General features: G+C 40.2%; 2 protein-coding genes across 2 annotated transcripts; both read left to right on the top strand.

Annotated features, from left to right (window-relative positions):
* The first annotated feature begins 371 nt into the window (after window positions 1-371).
* On the top strand, window positions 372-7,012 carry LOC143301010 (ferredoxin-fold anticodon-binding domain-containing protein 1 homolog). The gene is made up of 5 exons (XM_076614998.1): window positions 372-739; window positions 1,444-1,597; window positions 2,449-2,655; window positions 3,558-3,716; window positions 4,826-7,012. The coding sequence occupies exons 1-5, from the start codon at window positions 553-555 to the stop codon at window positions 6,570-6,572; spliced, it is 2,454 nt and encodes an 817-aa protein (XP_076471113.1). The 5' UTR covers window positions 372-552; the 3' UTR covers window positions 6,573-7,012.
* Window positions 7,013-10,460: 3,448 nt separating this feature from the next.
* LOC143301135 (MICOS complex subunit MIC13-like) lies at window positions 10,461-17,197 on the top strand. Its single transcript, XM_076615204.1, has 4 exons — window positions 10,461-10,545; window positions 11,758-11,905; window positions 13,191-13,242; window positions 15,845-17,197. Exons 1-4 carry the CDS (start codon window positions 10,499-10,501, stop codon window positions 15,934-15,936), a joined length of 339 nt encoding a protein of 112 aa, XP_076471319.1. The 5' UTR covers window positions 10,461-10,498; the 3' UTR covers window positions 15,937-17,197.
* Window positions 17,198-19,694: the final 2,497 nt, after the last annotated feature.

Here is a 19,694-nt window from a genome sequence, read left to right as displayed (position 1 = left end):
TTGGTTTATTAAGTAAAAAAAAAAAAAAAAAAAAAAAAAAAAAAAATCCTGTACAATGGGTGACAACAATGACCAAAGCAATAACATTGGCTCCAGTTGTCTTGTCCGGGCCATATCTGTCACACTGTTCATTTCAACCTTTCTTTATATAAAACATTTCACTTCAAGCACTAGGCCTAAGGCCGTTGATCGATCTGACGAAAGCGGGGTAACAATTGTTGTTTTACACATAGACACTAACATCTCATAGTAGGGGATATAAGTGTCTGTGTATTACATCAAAAAAGCCCAGGGGGCAGATCAGGCGTGAGAATGGTTTTGCGTCGGAAGAAATTTAGGGTGTCCAGAGTGGCTTCCCATGGGATGCACGCTTGGCGCGTCGTCTGTTTCCGCATGTATGGAAAACCTTTTGGTTTTCTGTTGTCTCAGTTAGATTCATTGTCAGTTTTCTGTGACCACGCTGTCCGAAGATTACATAAGCTAAAGTACAGAAAAAAGACATACCGCATATTACTTCGGTGAGACGCTCTCCACCGCCGGTGCTTATTAACCATGAAGGAACCGACAGAGGGACGTATTTTGTTGGTTGGAGAAGGGAACTTCTCGTTGTCGGCCTCACTGGTGGAGGGAGGGACCATCTCAGGACCTCAGATGATCGCCACTTGCAGGGAGACCTTCACAGCAGTGCAAGAGAATCATCAGCTGGCGGCATCCAACATTGACTTCCTAGAGAAAGCTGGTAATATGCTGTGTTAAGTTGGACAAAGCAAATGTGTTGTTTTCTCACGATCAGTTTTATTTGGAGACTTATTTACATGTATATCACGTTTGTTTTACTGTCTTGCTTCCGTGCCCACCTCTCTCTCGTCTTCCTCATCTTCGTTGTTGAGGGCCCACAATCATACGGATTGATTATTCTGGCACCTTAAACTGGAGGGGTGTGTGTGTGTGGGAGGGGTGGGGTGTGTGTGTGTGTGTGTGTGTGAGGTGGGGGGCGGGGGGGGGGGGGTCGTTGCTAATATTATGCAGTTGCTGAGTTGGTGTTCCTTGATGATGTGAAGAAGAGGTAGAGGTAAAGGTGGCATCATTCCAGTGGAGCTGGGGATTGGGGAGGGACATAAGTTAGCGGGATTGGAGTGGGGATTGGGTGGGGGAGGTGGTATGGGGATGGGGTGGTACTGGAAGTGGTGTTTACTGCTTGGGGACCCTTGACACAAAAGTGTCAAATGTTTTGGCCTCCACAGCTTCGTGGGGCAGGCAGTTCCAGTCACTGATGGTCCTATGCAAAAATGAAGAGGTGTATTGAAGAAGAAGAAGAAACAGAGGTGTGTGATGCTGTATTTCACAGCCATTGATTCAGAGCATCTATTCAAGTGTATCCGACAGTGATTAGAGCATAGATCTACTGACAGTGCAATGTCAGATGTATGTGTGCACGTGCAGGTGGAACAGTTCTGTTTGAAGTGGATGCTACTGACTTGCACAACCACCCTGACATCAATTTCTATCACTTTGACCGAGTCATCTTCAACTTCCCCTTGGCTGATCGACATAACATCAAGAAAAACAGAGAGCTGTTGTCTGACTTCTTCAGCAGGTCACTCTTAAGTTTTAATTGTCTATAAAATGTGTTATGTTATATAATTATATATATGAAATGTTGATTGATTATCATTTGTCTTATTGAAAGAAAAAAAGAATCAATTTTTTGTTTTAAAGAACAAACATTTGAAAAGTACATTATTTGGACAACCATGTGAAGAGGACAGGGGAAAAAAAGAAGAAGAAAAAAGAAAGAAAGAAAGAAAGAAAGAAGAAAAAAAACATGCCATCTTTGAGAAAAACTGTTTGAGTCAAAATGCTGATTTGTCACTTGTTTCCTTTTTTCTCTTCTTTTTCTTTTCTTCTCCAAGGTTCCAAAAACTATTAGACTTTCTAATCTTGTTTACTGAACTACGTTTATGTAGTTCAAAACATACTTTCAGTAGTGTTCATTGCCACAGTGGAATTTCATTTACTACTCCCAGTGGGAGTCCGTTCCTGTGCATGTGTGTGTGTATGTGTGATTGTGATGTTTGTGTGTGACTCTGTTGTGTGTGTGTGTGTGTGTGTGTGTGTGTGTGTGTGTGTGTGTCCATGTAAACACATGTGCTCCTTAATATTTCAAAAATGACTTCTTTTTTTGTGTGTGTGTGTATCAGTCTATACTGTGTGCACATTAAAAAAAAATGTATGTGTGCATCATATTCTTTAATGTCTTTATGTCAAAGAGGTTGACTGTTAAGTGTTATGCTTTATTTTTCTTCTGGGCATGTCATTAACCTATGGAAATTTTTATATTTATTTTCTAAGGGAAACTGTTCTGTATTACATAATCTTTTTTGGTAAAAAAAAAGTATGGAAACAGAAGACTGAGATCACAATTTGGATAGTTTCCATTTCTTTCAGTGTGAAGAACATCCTTGACCCTGAAAAGGGCCAGGTTATGGTCACTCTTTGCAAAGGTCAAGGGGGCACACCAGCGGATCAGCCAATGAGATCATGGCATGACAGCTGGCAGGTGGTTTCCATGGCAGCCAATGCAGGCTTCATTCTGACACAGATCCATCCTTTCCAGGCTGAGGAATTTGTCCGTTACAAGAGTGTTGGATTCAGGTAAACTGGTACTGTTGGCATCAAGGTGGTGATTGGAGCATCTGTGTTACTAAGTAATTTGGTACAGCTAGTGGTTGGATCTAAAGCTGAGTCAGTTTTCAACAGTTTGGGGACAGTAGTTACCTAATGTATGGTTTGTGAAAGTCATATGCAGAATGATACTGCTTTTATTATTGCCAATTGTTTTGTGACTGCATTCGTTTCATCTAAATGGTAAAAGGTAATGATGGAATAAAGTATTTAGCACCAACACTTTAAAAATAAATATTTGCTTATCTTGACTCCAGATTTCTTTTTCCTTTTTTTTTCTTTATTAGAAAAAAAATCCTGCCTTCTCCCCTTCTTGAAATACATGCACAAACAAACACATTGAAATTCTTAAGACACTAAATGGCCTGATTTTGAGCTGATTGTGATAAAAACATAAACATTATTAACTTTGTAAATGGGGAAATGTAGGATTCTTGAGAGAGACAGTATTTTTATATATTTCAAGCCCAGCTCTCCATCTGTTTTTTGAAAAGAGTTTCGTTGAATGCATTGGGTTTTGGTAGTATGAAGACCTTTGGAAAAATATTCCATCCAGGAAAAATCTGTGTAAAAGATGAATTCATGACTTACGTGATTTGGACACAAACTGTGCTACCTAGGTAAAACACTGAATGTTCTGACTTGAGATTTTAGGACAGACGATGTTTGGCATATATGCAGTTTGTGAAGGTAGGTTGCAATGAATGACTGGACATTACAGATTACAGAACATGCTGAAATACTTTTTCTTTTATATGTCTTGGGTAAAATCCTGCATGCAATCATTTTAACGTGTTAGATTTCAGAACATATATATATATATCAACACGGACACAAAATCTGAAATACTGAAAGCACTGACTTTGTTTCAGATTTCAGGACAAAGGCTTTCACACAGAGAGTGCCCTAACTCATGTGTTTGAAGCAGCACCCACGATCAGCATGCCAGTGGTCAACTTCGGTCGCTGTGTCATGTCACAGACTGATCAGCAGTTTGTTGTGCCCACATATGTCCGGAGAAAACACGACAGGTGTGCATTTATCAACCCCTTGACTGGTCGATGACAGGTGTACAGATATTAACCCCTTGACTAGTTGATGACATGAGTGCATATATTAATCCCATTGACTGGTAGATGACAGGTGTGCATATATTATTATATTTATTATTTATTAATTTATTTATTTGTGTAAGCTTATCTATTATTTATTCACCTTTTTTTTCTTTTTTTTTTCCCTCAAGGCCTGACTAAGCGCGTTGGGTTACGCTGCTGGTCAGGCATCTGCTTGGCAGATGTGGTGTAGCGTATATGGATTTGTCCGAACGCAGTGACGCCTCCTTGAGCTACTGAAACTGAAACTAACGTCTGGACTGATTGATGACAGTTGTTCATATATTAACCCCTTGACTGGTCAATGACAAGTGTGCATATATCAACTCCTTGACTGGTTGATGACAGGTGTGCATATATTAACCCCTTGACCGCTAACATTGGTAAAACGTCAGTGTGGCTTCAGTTTTGATGGCAGTCCCAACTATTTGTGTACTTTTTAAAAACATTTTTTTTTTTATTAATGATGTAATGGGTTTTGCTTAATAGAGGTGATAAAATCCCATGAGGAAGAAGTCCAATATAAAGACTGGTGACTGACATCTTGACCTTTAATCTCAGTCTTATCTTACTTGGTTGACGGCTCTTCACTGACAAGCGTACACATCAGCAGCAGTCAAGGTTTTGAAGCATTTCTCTTGTGTATTACTTCCTTTAGGCAAAGGAAAAGTTTTAAAGTGGCTTGAAGGATGACTGTATGTGTATTAGATTAGAAAATGATAATGTACAAATTGTATTTGTATTAGATTAGAAAATGATAATGAGATGTTCATTGTGTTTGGCTGTTATGGAAACAATGTGGCAATGTTGCTTAAAAAGGGATTAACTTGTTTTATGTTGTGCAGAGGCATAAACATGACTAGGACATAAAGGGAAAAGTATTGATTTGGATTGTGTTTTTATTGTCTGTGTCAATTAACACAGTCATTATCAGATTCAAGCAGTGGCAAGTCATGATAACTGCCAACATTTTATGATGAAAGAACAATGCCAGTGTGATTAGACGCAGTGTGGTGTGCATTGTGCAGGTGGAGTCTGCTGGACAAGAAAGGCCACCCAGTCTGTACCCTCCTCCACCACCTTACCACCCGACTCTCCCTCGCCTTCCCCTCCCTCATCCACCTGCCCGCCAACTCTCCCCTCCTGCCGAAGGTGTTGCCTGGCTACACGTCCTCCCTGAGGGCCATGCCATGTGTCAGAGATGAGGTCGACACCAACATGGACAGTGACAACGGGCAGATTGATGGTGACGTCATGGCACCTGAAGCGGAAGACAGCGACAGGTGTCAGACAGACGACAGCCTGACAGCGTTGCAAGCAGATGCAGGGGACTGTGAACTGCAGGGACCTTGCAGCAAGGAGCGCAAGGAGCTGGAGAACAGGCAGAAAGTGGCCGTAGGGCCGGGTCAGGGGGTCACCGACGGCCACACATCGACAGCTTGTGACGACAAGGCAACAGGTGGCAGCGATGCAGCAGCTAGTGATGGGAACCAGAGCACTGACCGTGTAGTTCCGCTCCAGCCCTTCCGACATGGTGTGGACAGGGAGGGGGTTGAAGGGGAGGGTACCTTGGGCATAGCTGACAGCAGTCGTCCCACCTTCCCACCTCTGAGCTCCCCTGTGTTTGTCCTGCACACTGTATCACAGCCTGACCCGTCACAGGCAGGTCACAACTTCTCTGAAGGGTCAAGTGAAGGTGATGATCGCCCCTCACACCTCTCATCTTGTGCGCTTATCACGTCAGAGCGCCAAGCAGAGGATGCGGGCGATAGCAAGGTTGCCGCAGAGACCATGGAGACAGGTGACTGTAACGCTTCTGATTCAGGGGGAGATTTCTCACAGGCCAAAAGGTCAAAGATCGAAGCAGATTCCACCCAGAGTTCAGTCACCACACCTGGGAGCACTTTGTTCCATCTGCGTTGCTCCCTGCTGGAAAACCTCACCCACTTTCAACACCACATGGAAACCAAGTCCAGGACAGGTGTGCTGACCTCTGGCATTGTTTACCGCCGGTGTCCTGTCTGCCCTTCAGAACTGGCTGCCAGTCACGAGGTTCTGGTGCTGACAGAGACAGAGGATGGTACAGATGAGCTGAGAAACCAGCTGAGCACAGCCTTGAAGGCAGTGATGGATAAAGACTCTGCTGCCGGGCTCAGCACGGCCCGTATGGCAAAGTGCGTGAAAGTTGTCGAGTCCGGCAGTTTGAATGTGGACATGGCTTTCACCGTGCAGACGAAAGGTGCGCACAGCTTTGCCACGCTGGGTCACACGTTCACCTTTGACGCCGGGCAGCATCACGGCTCTGAGGAGGGGTCAGACCCGGCGAGGAAACCCATGTCTGGAGCTATACTGTATCTGGACACCATCCTCCTCCATGCTCTGCGTCTGCCAGATGTTCGCCTCCTCTGGTCAGAAGACAAGAGGTTCCTGGGGCAGTTCTCGCAGACGGACAACCCGCTGACCTCCTTCTCAACCTTCCGACCTTTCAGCCTTTACCCAGTCCGCTTTGTGCATGATGTCAGCTTCTGGGAGAACCCGCAACGTGTCTTTGAGGAGGAGGAGTTTATGGACGTGGTGCGAGAAGTGGCCGATGACACCGTCACCAGCGTCAGTCTGGTTGACTGCTTTGATCAGGCTGACAGCGGTAAGACCAGTCGGTGCTACCGCCTGGTGTTCCAGTCCCATGACCACGCCCTGTCTTACATCACATCCTGGAGGCTGCAGAGTGTCCTTCGCCTCAAGGTCGCCCAGCGGCTGGGGGTCACGTTGAGGTGAAATGGATTTGCTTCACCATTGGACACTTGAACAGCTGAAGTGGAAAGACACTTGTTGACTCTTGGGGAGTGATGGTCATATGTAATCTGGATCATGTCTTTGTCTTACTGATATCATTTCACTACTGTTGGTCATAACTATGAAGAACAAAAGATGATATTTGTCCTCTAAGAGACGTAAAACTCAGACATGCGGAAGGATAACGATACTGTCTCAGCCCAAGTCTCTTAGTATCATCAGGATTCTGTCAGAACTGTGACTGACAGTGACTGTTTTTTGTTTTTCTCTCATACCTGATAATACTGGTAAACAAGAAGCAGAACAGGCTGCTTTCTTCAGAAAAGTGATGTTGTATTTCCTTACACTGCCAGACACAAGAAAGGGGGGGAAAAAAAAGCTGTAAAAATAGTACAGAAAATGGAGCAGCAAGAAAAACAAAACAAACAAACAAAAAAACCAAACACCCACAAACAAAACTAACACCCAACTTAGTCTTCTGCAGAGCTTGACCCAGAAATTTGCTCCTGTTTTTGTTTTGTATTTCACTATTTTCAACTCAAAATAAGGAGTTAAAGTGAAAATTTATTGTGAAGGGAAAGTTTGCTTTGAATTTAATGTAAATCTAATGAAAGAGGTACAAGATGAGGAATCTGATTTCTATATTTTTTTAAATTCAAAAAGCAGAAAAATGGAAGGAAAACTCTGTAAATGCTGCTCAACCTCTCCCTTTTTGCGTTATGGATTCAATAAAAGTGTTTGATTGATGAAATTCACCATGAAGTCCCATTACCAGTCTTCCTAACTATTCAAGCTCAAAGTGCACTCAACTTGCCCAGTCATGTTACTGAAAAACATTTTTGATAGTGTATCTGCTTTCGAAAGGAAAGTTCAAGAGGTAGTTTTACCTGCTCGTGAAATGACAGTTCAAGAAGTAGTGCACCCCCATTAGATGCATTTTTAAATTGTATGGTGCACAGATGCAACATTGCTGCTTTGCTAAGTGGCTGCATTTGAATACAATGTGCCAAAAGGGTTAATGTATACTCCCTATCCCCAAGAAAAAAAATGCTGATATGTTTTTGCAGTTTAAATTGTAGCGTTTTTTGACATAATATGACATTGTCATACATTTTTTTAATTTTAATTTTTGAATTTTAAAAGAATTTATGATTATTTGGGGGGTGTTGTAGCAGTTTAAATCTGCTTATTCTTTTGTTTTATTATCTTGTTACTTTACATTTATGCAACAATGATTCCTTGTTTAAGAAAAAGTTATTTTATGAATGAATTTCAAATTATGCTCTTTGCTAGAAAACAGATTTATAAATTAAAGTTTAAGATAATGAGTTTTTTGTGTTGAGTTGATTTTTTTGCCTTGTATGTTTGGGTTGCTTCCTCTATGTCTGTGTGAGTTCATGCGTGTTCCTTTCCAGATTACTTTGTCTGTCACAGCCCCCAAGCCCCCTTGCCCGCCCCTCAATCCTGTCTGCATCACATATTATGGATTCAGAAATACACAGAAACTACAGTCACACACATGTTGACAGAAGTTTAGAGTCTTTGACACATTTGGGCCCAGCCACACACATGTATGTGTTGACACATACACACACACATATCCCCCTCCGTAATCGCCTTACCCCCCATCTCACACATACACACGCAGACACACACACACACACACATGCACACACGTGATATGTCTAATATCATTCAAATTGAAAAAATGTTAAAGAAAGAACACACACTCATGCACACGCACACACACACATACTGACAGACGAAACACAAGCAGACACTCGCACAAGCACATAAACAAACAGATACATACACTTAAACACAAAAAGTACATTGGCTGCAATCCCATATTGACAAAGATGGCAGAAGTAGCATTTATACAGTTAGAAAGGCCAGACATGCCTTCAACACACTCTCACTTCATAAAATCACTAATAAAATCAGAATTTTTAACACCTCCGTGAAGCCTTTTGGTTCTGAAATGTGGACAACCATGACAATTACCCACAGGCTCCAAGACATTGGTCACTATCGGATGTCTCAGGACTGACCTTAGATGGTCCAATGATAATGATATCCAGCATTGTAAGTTAATGCTTCTTGCGCATACATATTGTGACACAATGGGTATTTCATCAAGCAAGATGTAACGACATACCAATAGCACCCCTACTCTCTGCTTCCTCACCCCCCCCCTCCTTCCCCGCTACCCTCTCCCTCCACCACCAAAAATAACACCTAAAAAAACAACATATATATGTATATATATATATATATATACATATATTGTTGACAAGGCATGCTGAATAAAGAACATGACTATTTTTTTCTCACCATGCTACTGAAAAGAAGACAAAACCCCAAAACATTGATATCGCGAACAGACATATCTTTAAACAATTCTTTTATCAGCCAATTGACCTGACATGTTATTAGCATTACCAGCTCAAGTCCAGTAACATAATCATTTGAATCAACATAATCATAGACAGGACCTGGTAATCCAAGCGTCATTGGGAAGAGCAATGCAGGCTACAATGATTTTTGCTTGCTTTTACAAGTTTACCTGTTGAAACAAAACAAACAGATGAATGCTGTTAATATAATGATGAGTTAACACTGATATAAAGCTCTTAGGAGTTCAATTCAGTAACAGTAAAGCAAAACGTTGGCACTCAACAACTGTATGTATGTTTTTTGCTTACGTGTCTGCAAACAGACACACAAGCATGCGTACATGACCTCATCCAACATATGCCATGCATGTGAGAACATGAGAGGATGCTTTCACAGGAACAGTAAGAGTATGCATACATGAACAAAATGCACTCACAGGACATATGCATGCTGGCACCTACACGCACACACACACATACGTATGAACACAGGTAACCATATAAGTGCAAAGGCTTACGTTTTGAACAAGAATTAAGAAAACCTATATCTTTTGACCCCTGTTTGGATCTGGAGGATAAAAGTAGCAACAGCACCTTTCTCACTTGCAACTGAATCCTGTATCAACGAAAAATGCTTGTGATACATTTAACCCACTAGCTGTGACTTCAGACTGTGTGTCTGTGTGCTATGTAGTAGTAGTAGTAGTAGTGTTGGGACTGACAGGTTGTCTGCTTAGGCCTCATGGCCTTTTCCTCCTTCAATGTCTGTCTCTTTTTTCTTTTTTTTTGTGAGATGGTAGTATGCATGAGTCAATGTGTGTGTACGCATGTGTGTGTGTTTGAGTATCATGTACGCCTTTGTATGTGTGCGTGTGTGTGTGGAGGTGGGTGGTTAATGGGGGATTATCTGTGTCTATTGTGTGTATGTGAGCAATGGTAGAATTGTGTGTGCCAGCATGTGCTTGCCAGGGTCAGCTTGATACAGTATGCCCACAGGTTGTGTGACTTGGATACACTGGGCCACTGGTGCATTGGGCCATGGGCTCAAATGGGTTGTGGATACCAGCCCTCTGGGAGGATCAGAGAAATGCTGTAGCAGAACCCATCTTGGAACATGACATTGCATGGCCTTGTCTAGAACATGTAAAGAATATTGAAGCAGACAGCATGTGTGCAGGAATACATGCTTTGTTTCAGGCCGCACTGCAGCTTATTTCATTCCTCCCTCTCTCTCTCTCTCTGTGTTTTGTTTTGTTTTGAGAGAAAGACAGAGAGCGGGTGGATGTGTTTGTAGTTTACTGAATAATGTTGAATACTATTTCAATAGCTGAATTTGGGTGGGGGTAACAAACAAATTATCATTTTAATATATATATATCTTCTTTTTCTTATTATTATTATGCTTACTTTTTCTTTTTCTTCTTCTTCCCCCCCCCCCTCAAAATTTAACCAGCCAACAGAAAGTTGTTCCCGATGACAAAATTTCGCATTCGGCTACGGGACATAACTCTAATGTCAACGGCTTTCGATTTCAAGATGGCAGCCATGGGTATTGTCAAGTGAGTAATGTAACATTATTTTAGTATTTTGCTACACTAAGCTGTTAATATATTTGATAACAGTGATGTCACATTTCACTCAAACTTTGTTTCGTCAGGGACGAACGTATTGTGGAAGATTTCAATTTTAAGAGGGAATCACTAACTTTATAAAAATTGTTATATACTTATATGATGACCTTCACTAGGGTATTTAGTCAGTTACTTAGATAATATTTGGTGTTCATCAGCATTAACCGTGGTTAATAATCATCGTTTAACGTACAGTGGCTGTGAATGATTGGACACAGTATGATTTATATATACACATACTGATACACAGATTGAACAGACCTTTAACTATCAAACGCGTACTCAGCAGTAGCTTCAGCTGTTTCACGTCTCCTGTGAATGATAGTTTTAGTTGTTTTATAGTTCAGTTTTCAGTACAGAACTCACAATTCAGTCTGAAAAGGAAAGTATTCAAAAAGAATGAAGAGAAACTAGGGGAGAAAAGAAGAAAGGGGAACAAAGATAAAAATTAAAACTCACGTACATTCGTTTGTGACACACACGTGAGCGGGCATAATGATTTACATACTGTGTGGCAGAAAGAGATGGAGAGAGAGTGTGTGTGTCTGAATTCATTTACATTGAAATGGTCACAAAACAGATTACTGTTTCTATTTTCATTTTATTTTATTTTATGATTTTAGTTTTTAGACACCGTCATCAGCTCTCCCTTTCCTTTCATTGATATCAAAGATGAATACTCAGAATAGACCACTGGAGAAATCTGCGGTCATCTTGGATCTTGTGCATGCGCATCTAACTTTTACTCAAAATCACAAGCAATGCCAAAGGCGACTGACGTGGGCAAAAGCAGCAAACATGTGCTGTCCCCCATTTCTTAAGTTGATAGCCTCCATTGCTACAACCAAACTCTGTACAATGAAGTGCCATCACATACACATTAAAAAAGAACAAAATAAGAGGCAAAAAATCAAAAAAGAAGAATTTTGCATGTTCTGCCTCTCTTGATTGCCTTTGTTGCTCGAAATTTTGGATAACCAGTCAACTTGTGGAGCACAGATCATGTCACGCGCCTCTGTAAGTCATATAAGCACAGAACTCTCCAGTGGTTTATTTGGACACACCACACACCATGTATACAGTTTTATATTTAAAGGTATATTGTGGTGGACATTATATGAGGGCAAGGTAATGTCACAGGAACGTGACAAAGGTGGTGATTGGTGGAGGGGCGATATACGCCACTGCAAAGCAGGGGGTGTGGAGCACAGACACCACAGAGGGCTCCCACGTTCTCCACACTGTCCGCAGCAGTGTTGCCCCCACCGCCTCTGAGTATATTGCTAAGGTGAAGGAGAGAGCATGAATGTGGTTCATGTGTGATTGATAAAGAAACATGACTGGATTGCATGTTGCTATAAATTAATGAAAGGAGTTGCTGAGTTTGCACCTTGTGACCATGTTACGTGCTGTAGGGATTTTCTGATTATTTATTGTGTATTATATATTTAGATATGTATATAATAAATATATACTTTTTTTCTTCTTCCATTTCTGCTGCATATATTTCTAGGTCATGCATGCATTCTCTTCTGTGACACCAAGTTAAAAAAAAAAAAAAAAAAAAAAAAAAATCCAATTCCAGATAATCCTTGATTAGAGTATGCACTGCAAGTCCTGGTAAACCATTTTGATCATCATTACCTAGAAAATATAATAAAAAAGCAACAACACAACAAAATCCAATAAACAAGAGAGATAGGAAAATTAAAAAAACCAATAACCCAAAACCAATGTAAGTAACTATATAACAACATACCCCGCACATGTGTGGAGCTATGTGACACCAAGTAAAAGTATGAAGGAGAGGAGAGACATGATCAAATTTACAGGAACAAAAGACAAGACTATTAGCATAGTTCTGGACTTTATGAAGCCTAGCACTGTAGTAGCAATGAGGTAGCTAGGTGAACCAACAAGTGGGGAATTACAATAATCCAGGCGGGACTGCACAAAGACACAGAGGAGAGTTTTGATTGCATCTTATGTCAGGAGATGATGAATGGATGCAATTCTGCTAATTTCAAAGTAACACAGTTGGCATACATTTGCAACATGCTGCTGATAGGAAAGAGACTGGTCAAGTATGACACCAAGATAGTGGATGGAAGAGGAAAGAAGAATATCACTTTTGGTCTGTCTCTCTTTCAAACAGATTTGTTTGTTCTCAGTGTGTCTACAAAGCTTATTTTTGACCCGACCCTCTGCATCTCATTAATTTGATTAAACATCAGACCGCATACTTTTCAAAAGCAAAGCACAGAAACAAGCTGAAATATGAAGGCGGAAAACATGTTTTGACACCAGCTAACTCAATGTACTATCACTAACCTTTTAAAAGATATACTATCTATTTTGAAGTAACTTAATTAATTAAAAAAACAGAAACAACAACTAATCCTTTCAAATGGGCAGCGTTTGGTGTTAAAGTCATTTGGAAAATGTCTTGCGAATGTTTAAAAATGTGTTGTGTGAATGTTAAAAGCACAAGTGGAAAAAATCTCTGCTCAGTTTCTCAGTTTAGAATTGGAGAGACACCTTACTGACAGCATTGATATTATTGTTGTTTTCAGATCCCATCCACAAGTGATGTGAACAATTCTGTGCTGTCATTCTGGAACAAGGGTGAGCTTTCAGCTAGCACTGGTGTACATAATGAAAGGGATAATTGTTATTTGTTATTATTATTATTTGTATTATCATTAGTATTCTTATTCTTAATTACAGAAAGGGATGAAAATAGATCTCCAACACAATATTCATGTTATCCCCTAAGATCATGAAACAAAACAATTGTCAACCTTCAGTTGTTTTTTGTTTTTGTTATCTTTTAACTTAATTATCGATAAAAAAAAAACCCTGTGAGTTTAGCTTTACACAGATTCTCAGACAACAAAATGAAAATTAATTTGCCCACATAAGTATTCCATTGTTTCTTTCTGTAGATCTGAAATCCGTTTTAGGTCACTGACAAGTCATAGTCACATGTGCATTCCTTTTAGTTGCACATAATAGTTTCTGTGCACATGAATTCGATTTGATCCAATCAGTTTGGTGAATGCTGAGTTATTTTTTCATCTTTTCCTTGACAAGAATGGTAGCCAAGTGTTACGTTTGTTTAAATAATGATGATAGATACTTTACAAGTTAATGAACACTTTCCTCCCTAAGAGGGAGCTCAAAGTGCTTTACAATAAACATTAAACACATACACAGATATGCATTTATTTATTTACAAAAGGAAGGAAAATAATGATTTTACTCCAAAAAGCATGACATATTCAGACTACGCATTATGTTATTTATTTACACACACACACACGCACACACACACACAAACACACACAAATTGTGTGAATGAAATGGGGTGGATATGGTGTTTGAGCATGTGTGTGTGAAACAGAAATGAATTACTTCATTACCACACTGATCTTGTGTGCACCTATTCATGTATTTGTATTTCTTTTTATCACAGATTTCTCTGTGTGAAATTCAGGCTGCTCTCCCCAGGGAGAGCGCATCGCTATACTACAGACTGTACAGCGCCACCCACTTTTTTGTATTTTTTCCTGCCTGCAGTTTTATTTGTTTTTCCTATCAAAGTGGATTTTTCTACAGAATTTTGCCAGGAACAACCCTTTAGTTGCTGTAGGTTCTTTTACGTGTGCTAAGTACATGCTGCACACGGTACCTCGGTTTATCATCTCATCCGAATGACTCGTCCATCTCATCCGAATGTAGATGTATGCATTTCACTTTTTTTTTTCTTTCAGTTGGCTTGATGTAAAAAATAACAACCAGTTGTTGCTTTTACCATCTTTAAATAAAATTTTGACTCACACACACACACACACAAACACACACACACACACACACACACACCAGCAACCTAACAACCATCACACCTTTACATTATGATAAAATTACCCCTCCCTATTTCCGCTCTTTTTCAAAATCAAGATATGCAGATATTTTGATAAACAAATCTGAACTTACACACACTCGCACTCAAGCAAGCGCACACACATACAAACAGTGACACATACACACATATATGAACACACACAGACAGACACACACACACGCATGGACACACATATGTATGTAGAGGGAGTGAGAGAGCGCGTTCACATGGCTTATGACTGAACGTCATTAGGAATGTATGGTAGGTCTGTCCATAAGTGTTTTCAGAAAGATGTGTTTTCAGACCCACGAGTAATTAAATTCCTTGAAATGTCTGGTGGGTTAATTGTGATGTGGAGTGGTGGCCAAGTGATAATGAATTGTGTTGAGGGTAGCTCTTAGGTACACATGTATGTTAAAATGTATTTGAGTGTGTGTGTGTGTGTGTGTGTGTTTAGTCACATTTTGGTGTGTGTATGTAACATTGATGTAATGTGTTATGTTAACAAAAGTGTTTTTGTAAAGCACCTAGAGCAGATTTCTGGATAGTGTGCTATATAAGTATCCATTATTATTATTATTAAGGGTTGTCCATGGGCAAAATTTTGTAGAAAGTTCCACTCTGTAGAAGAATACACTTGCAGACAGAAAAGGGGAATATAAAGAAAGAAAAAAAGGTGGCACTTTACTGTGGCGTTGCACTCTCCTCTGAGAGAGCAGCCTGAATTTCACATTGAGCAATATGTTGTGACAAAAAGTATAACAATACGATGTGCAGGCTTTCTGATGTCTTATTTCTCCTTGTGTGTGTGTATAATGCATGGAGAACAAACATTAAAGACAATATGATCCAAGGCATTGTCTGGATTATGAAAGCTCAAACCCAGTCAGCAATCACCCATGCCCAAAATTAGAGTGTCACATAATTATGTCTGGCTAAATGGCATGGTAAAAATGGTCATACATTAGATAAGTCTGTGCACAGAATTGAGTAATCTTGGGGAGTTGCAAAGTATGAACACAGAAGTCCTTCTGCTTGTTAGTGAGAGTTGTGTGTATATGGATATTCATTTTTATTTCATTTATTTTTTGTATACCTTTTCTGTCCATCATATTTGGGACTGTAGAGGGGATTCAGAATTTATGATTACAGAATGAGAACAGGGTTAGTTACAGGAAGAGTACAGATTGTGTGCATCATGATGGGGTATTTGGTCATGGATCCTCATTTCTGCTTGTTACGTATATCTTTTTTTGTCATGGTTGAGTACATGTCTGTTTTACACACTGACGCATAATATGGATGCTTGTGTGGCATGCATAGGAGTGACTGCTACCTTCAGCACCATTGCTGAAGCTCCGGAATTCGGGAAGAAGGCGGTGGACAGCACCAAGAGAATGTTGACCAGCAAGTAGACGCTACACTGCCCAGCATCACAGCACAGTACCAGACAGACAGAGCACCGGGCAGTTTTGTTCCAAAACTTCTTGTTTGGACTAGAGCATCATGAGTAGTTTTTGGCTCACTTGAAACTACTGTTCATTTTTGTTTTTTTTTCACTGGATTCAAGTTATTTTTGGTTTTTTTTCTGGCCTGCCATGATATTGGTTGTGTGTTTTTTGGCAGTTCAGGACTGCTGAATATCTGCATGTGTGTCAAGGCCACACAGAGGATCATGGTTTGTCATCTTCTTCTTCTTCACATTGATCATGTGGGAAGGGAAGGGGAGTGACATGGAAAATATGGAAGACAGTAGTGACTTATTATTTTATTTTATTTTTTAAAATTAGCACCATCTCTTTAGGTGATGGCTACTTTAGTGAACAAAAGACAGCAGAGAAGGCTTGTTGAGCGCCAGTTCTTTTTATCTGGCAGTTTTTAGGAAGAACACTCAACGATACAAAAAAGAAAAAACATTTCCTTCATGTCTCTGTGTGTGTTTGAGCATAATTTATGTTTGTCATCTCTTTGCTATCTTGTTTGTTAATGAGTTCTGTTGGAAAACCTTTGGCAGAATGGTTAGGGGAAGAGCCAACATGTGTTGTTTAACACCTCTTTTAAAAAAAAGAGCTTTACTGAAACCCAGGAGTGGAAATGCACACACATGACTTCTACAAATTGTACTCACAAAGTGTGACATTACTTTGACATGTAAAAAAGGAAAGTTATGAACGTATGCTATGCAGCTTTTGATTGTAAAGTCTGTGAAATACTGGACCTTAGGGCAGACTGAGTTTCAGCATGACTCCTGTTGAAAAAAAACAACATTTCATGTCTTCTCTTGGGAAGGAGACCATTGAAGTGTTACTTTTTACCTCTCTTGTTCAGTTTGGGCACGGTGTGTGTAATTTGCACACTCTGTGTTGCACCCAGCTGTTTTTCTATGAGGGTGTCCATTGTTGCCAAGAAGGGAAGAGCAATTTCTTTCGATCCATATCTTGGCATTATCTTATTAGGATTAAATCTACAATCAGGAAAAAAAAAGTTTGAAGAATGAAGAAATATAAAAGTGTTTGGTCATACATTATCAGCATGTTGGAGTGTGTGCAATGTGGTGTGTGTGTGGCAGTGACTTACATGTAGATATCAGTCAAGAAAGGGAGAATATGGTTTGCATGTAATTCTGTGAATGTTGTCAAGAATGTAGTTTTGGAAATAAAATTCCTGTGATAAGGATTAGTGTTAACGATTTATTTTTAAAAAATCTGTTTCTCTTCTTTACTTACTTATGTGATCACATGTGATCAGTCTGTGCATGTGATTGTGTGTTTGTGTGAATGTGTATATATGTGTGAGTTTGTGTGTGTGTGTGTGTATTTGTGTGTGCAAGCTCACATATCAGATACGAAAAGAGAGAGTTGTAATGTTGCAATTTTATGAAGTTGCCCAAGTGATTGAACAGAACAGAAACATCACACTGATAACACTGCAAAAATGAAGGAAATGTGGGGAAAAGATAACTTTATTTGACGTTCCCATGTCATTCGACACATGTGGCAGTCAAGGCGCTACTCTGTCCACGGTCCTCAGCCAATTTGATTGTGTTCCCCATAGTCTGTCAGCAAGTCTGTGGTCTTTCTCTTTCTCTGTGTGCCTTCAGTTCCTGAGACTGATTTGTTCAAGAAAATGTCAGAATAACATTTGGTTTGATCACCTGTGTTCATGTTCCCATAGCAGCTTATGCATTCTTGGTTTTCTTTTGACCCATGAAACAAGGCGATTTCTATTTTTGCAGCATTTGTTTTTGAAGATTGACATTCTGAAATTGTGCCATACATAGCGATGAAGAAGTTTAAGTAGCTGGAATTTCAAGATTGCAAGTCCTCAGACAAGAATGTTGTGGGGCTTCAGAAAGCGTCTCTGGGTCTTTTTTGACATGATATATGTGGCTTGCCTTCCCTTCTGTGAATTAGAATTCCGTGTGATACTGGAGGGTCTGAGAAATGGACATTATCAACAGAGAGAAAATGTAGACATGAACATGTTACACCATTTCTGAAAGAGGTACATTAGTGGCAGTCCTTGCATACCACCATTTTGTTGGGACACATCCGCCTTACCTATCAAAAGCGCTCCTCACATGCAAGCCTTCACGTTCTCTCCTGTCCACAGGGGAAAATATCTTATTAGTACCTAAAAATAACCTAAGAGTTTCGGCTATAGCAGTTTAAGTTTTTGTGTTCCGACTGTCTGGAATTCAATGCCTGTTGATCTTTGGCACCAGCCAGCATTCCCACTGTTCAAATTCCAGCTAAAAACTCATCTGCTCTGAGAGGCGCTTTTGTAATTTTTTTTTCTCCATTGTTATTCTAAGCATTATAAATGTTTTCCAGTTCACATGAAATAGATACAAACCAGAACGAAATGTCAGCCCTGACGATCTTGGTAAAATGTCAAATGGAAAGGTCAGACTTGGATGGATGGATTTAGTTTTGATTGTTGAATTCATTGAGTAAATGATCATGACCTTTCACCAAAATCATTTGACTGTCCCATTTTCTTTGAACTTGTTTATCAGGTTATGTGTGTCTGGTTTCTCGAGAGTCATGCAGTGTTTTATGTAAAGGTTGGATGTTGAAGAAGGTTTTGACACTGTGACTTTGGATCCACAAACTGCATCATGAAATATTGCATGCTGAATCTTATCATAACACATAATTTTACTGAAGACACCTCAGATTGAACATTTTATGACGAACAGCTATTGACATGAACACATTCTATTCCTACCCTCCCGTGACTTTGACTTTTGGCCAGGTTTTGAGGCCTCTTTCTTTTGAATGTTATGGCAGTTGTTTAAAAATCACATTTCAGCAGTGCCACTGAAGCCGTTTCAGAGAAGCGCACACAAACGTCCCCCCCTCCCCCCCCCCCGGGCTTTTAGACAAGCTGTTAACTACGGTAAAGATAAAAGAAGAAAAAGAACAACAATAATTGTGTGTGTGATGGGTGCGGCTCTTCCGCCTGGGGACGGACTTTTGAAAAAAATATTAATTATTTAATTGATTAATTTTCAAGATTTATTTTCAGCAAAACAGGAACGTCCGTTTTTAGGAAGGAAAACTTATCAAAAACGAAAACAGAAGAACTCTTTTTCAATGCGTTCGTCCGTGTTCTTCGGTAGTTGACGCCATAGTAAAGAGGTTTTGAGAATAGAGTGACATGTCAGTCACAGGTTTCCTACAGGTCGATTAGAGAGTCATGCCCGTTGTTATTAAATTGCCAATCATGACAGAGGGCGACCCTCCATTGCAGTGTCAACGTGAAAACTAAATCAGTAACACACACACACACACGTGCGTGCACGCACAGATAAACATACGCGCGTCGGCACGTGCGATCTCCATCCCTGTCATGCCCCTTAGACCGTCTGTACTTATTCACTCAGCAAAAGATGCAAAACATTTGCCGCTTTACGCACAAGTAACTTTGTAGCTAGCAATTGCAACAACAATTTCAGTGTCGCTTAGCAACTGACGTCAATGCTTTGTTTCTGAATTTCCGTCAGCCGATGCGGTAATGCACTTCATGGCGACAGTCAGTTTGCTTAATCTGTATCGGGGATCTCAGTAGAGCGGAATTACCAAGGGCACACAAGCTTGCACAGACACAAAGCTGAATTAAATGCACACACACACACACACACACAGCGAGCGAGCACTAAACAGCAGTC

This window comes from Babylonia areolata, chromosome 27 (assembly GCF_041734735.1).
Source record: "Babylonia areolata isolate BAREFJ2019XMU chromosome 27, ASM4173473v1, whole genome shotgun sequence".
NCBI lineage: Eukaryota > Metazoa > Mollusca > Gastropoda > Neogastropoda > Buccinidae > Babylonia > Babylonia areolata.
This window is presented reverse-complemented; position numbering and strand designations above follow the sequence as displayed.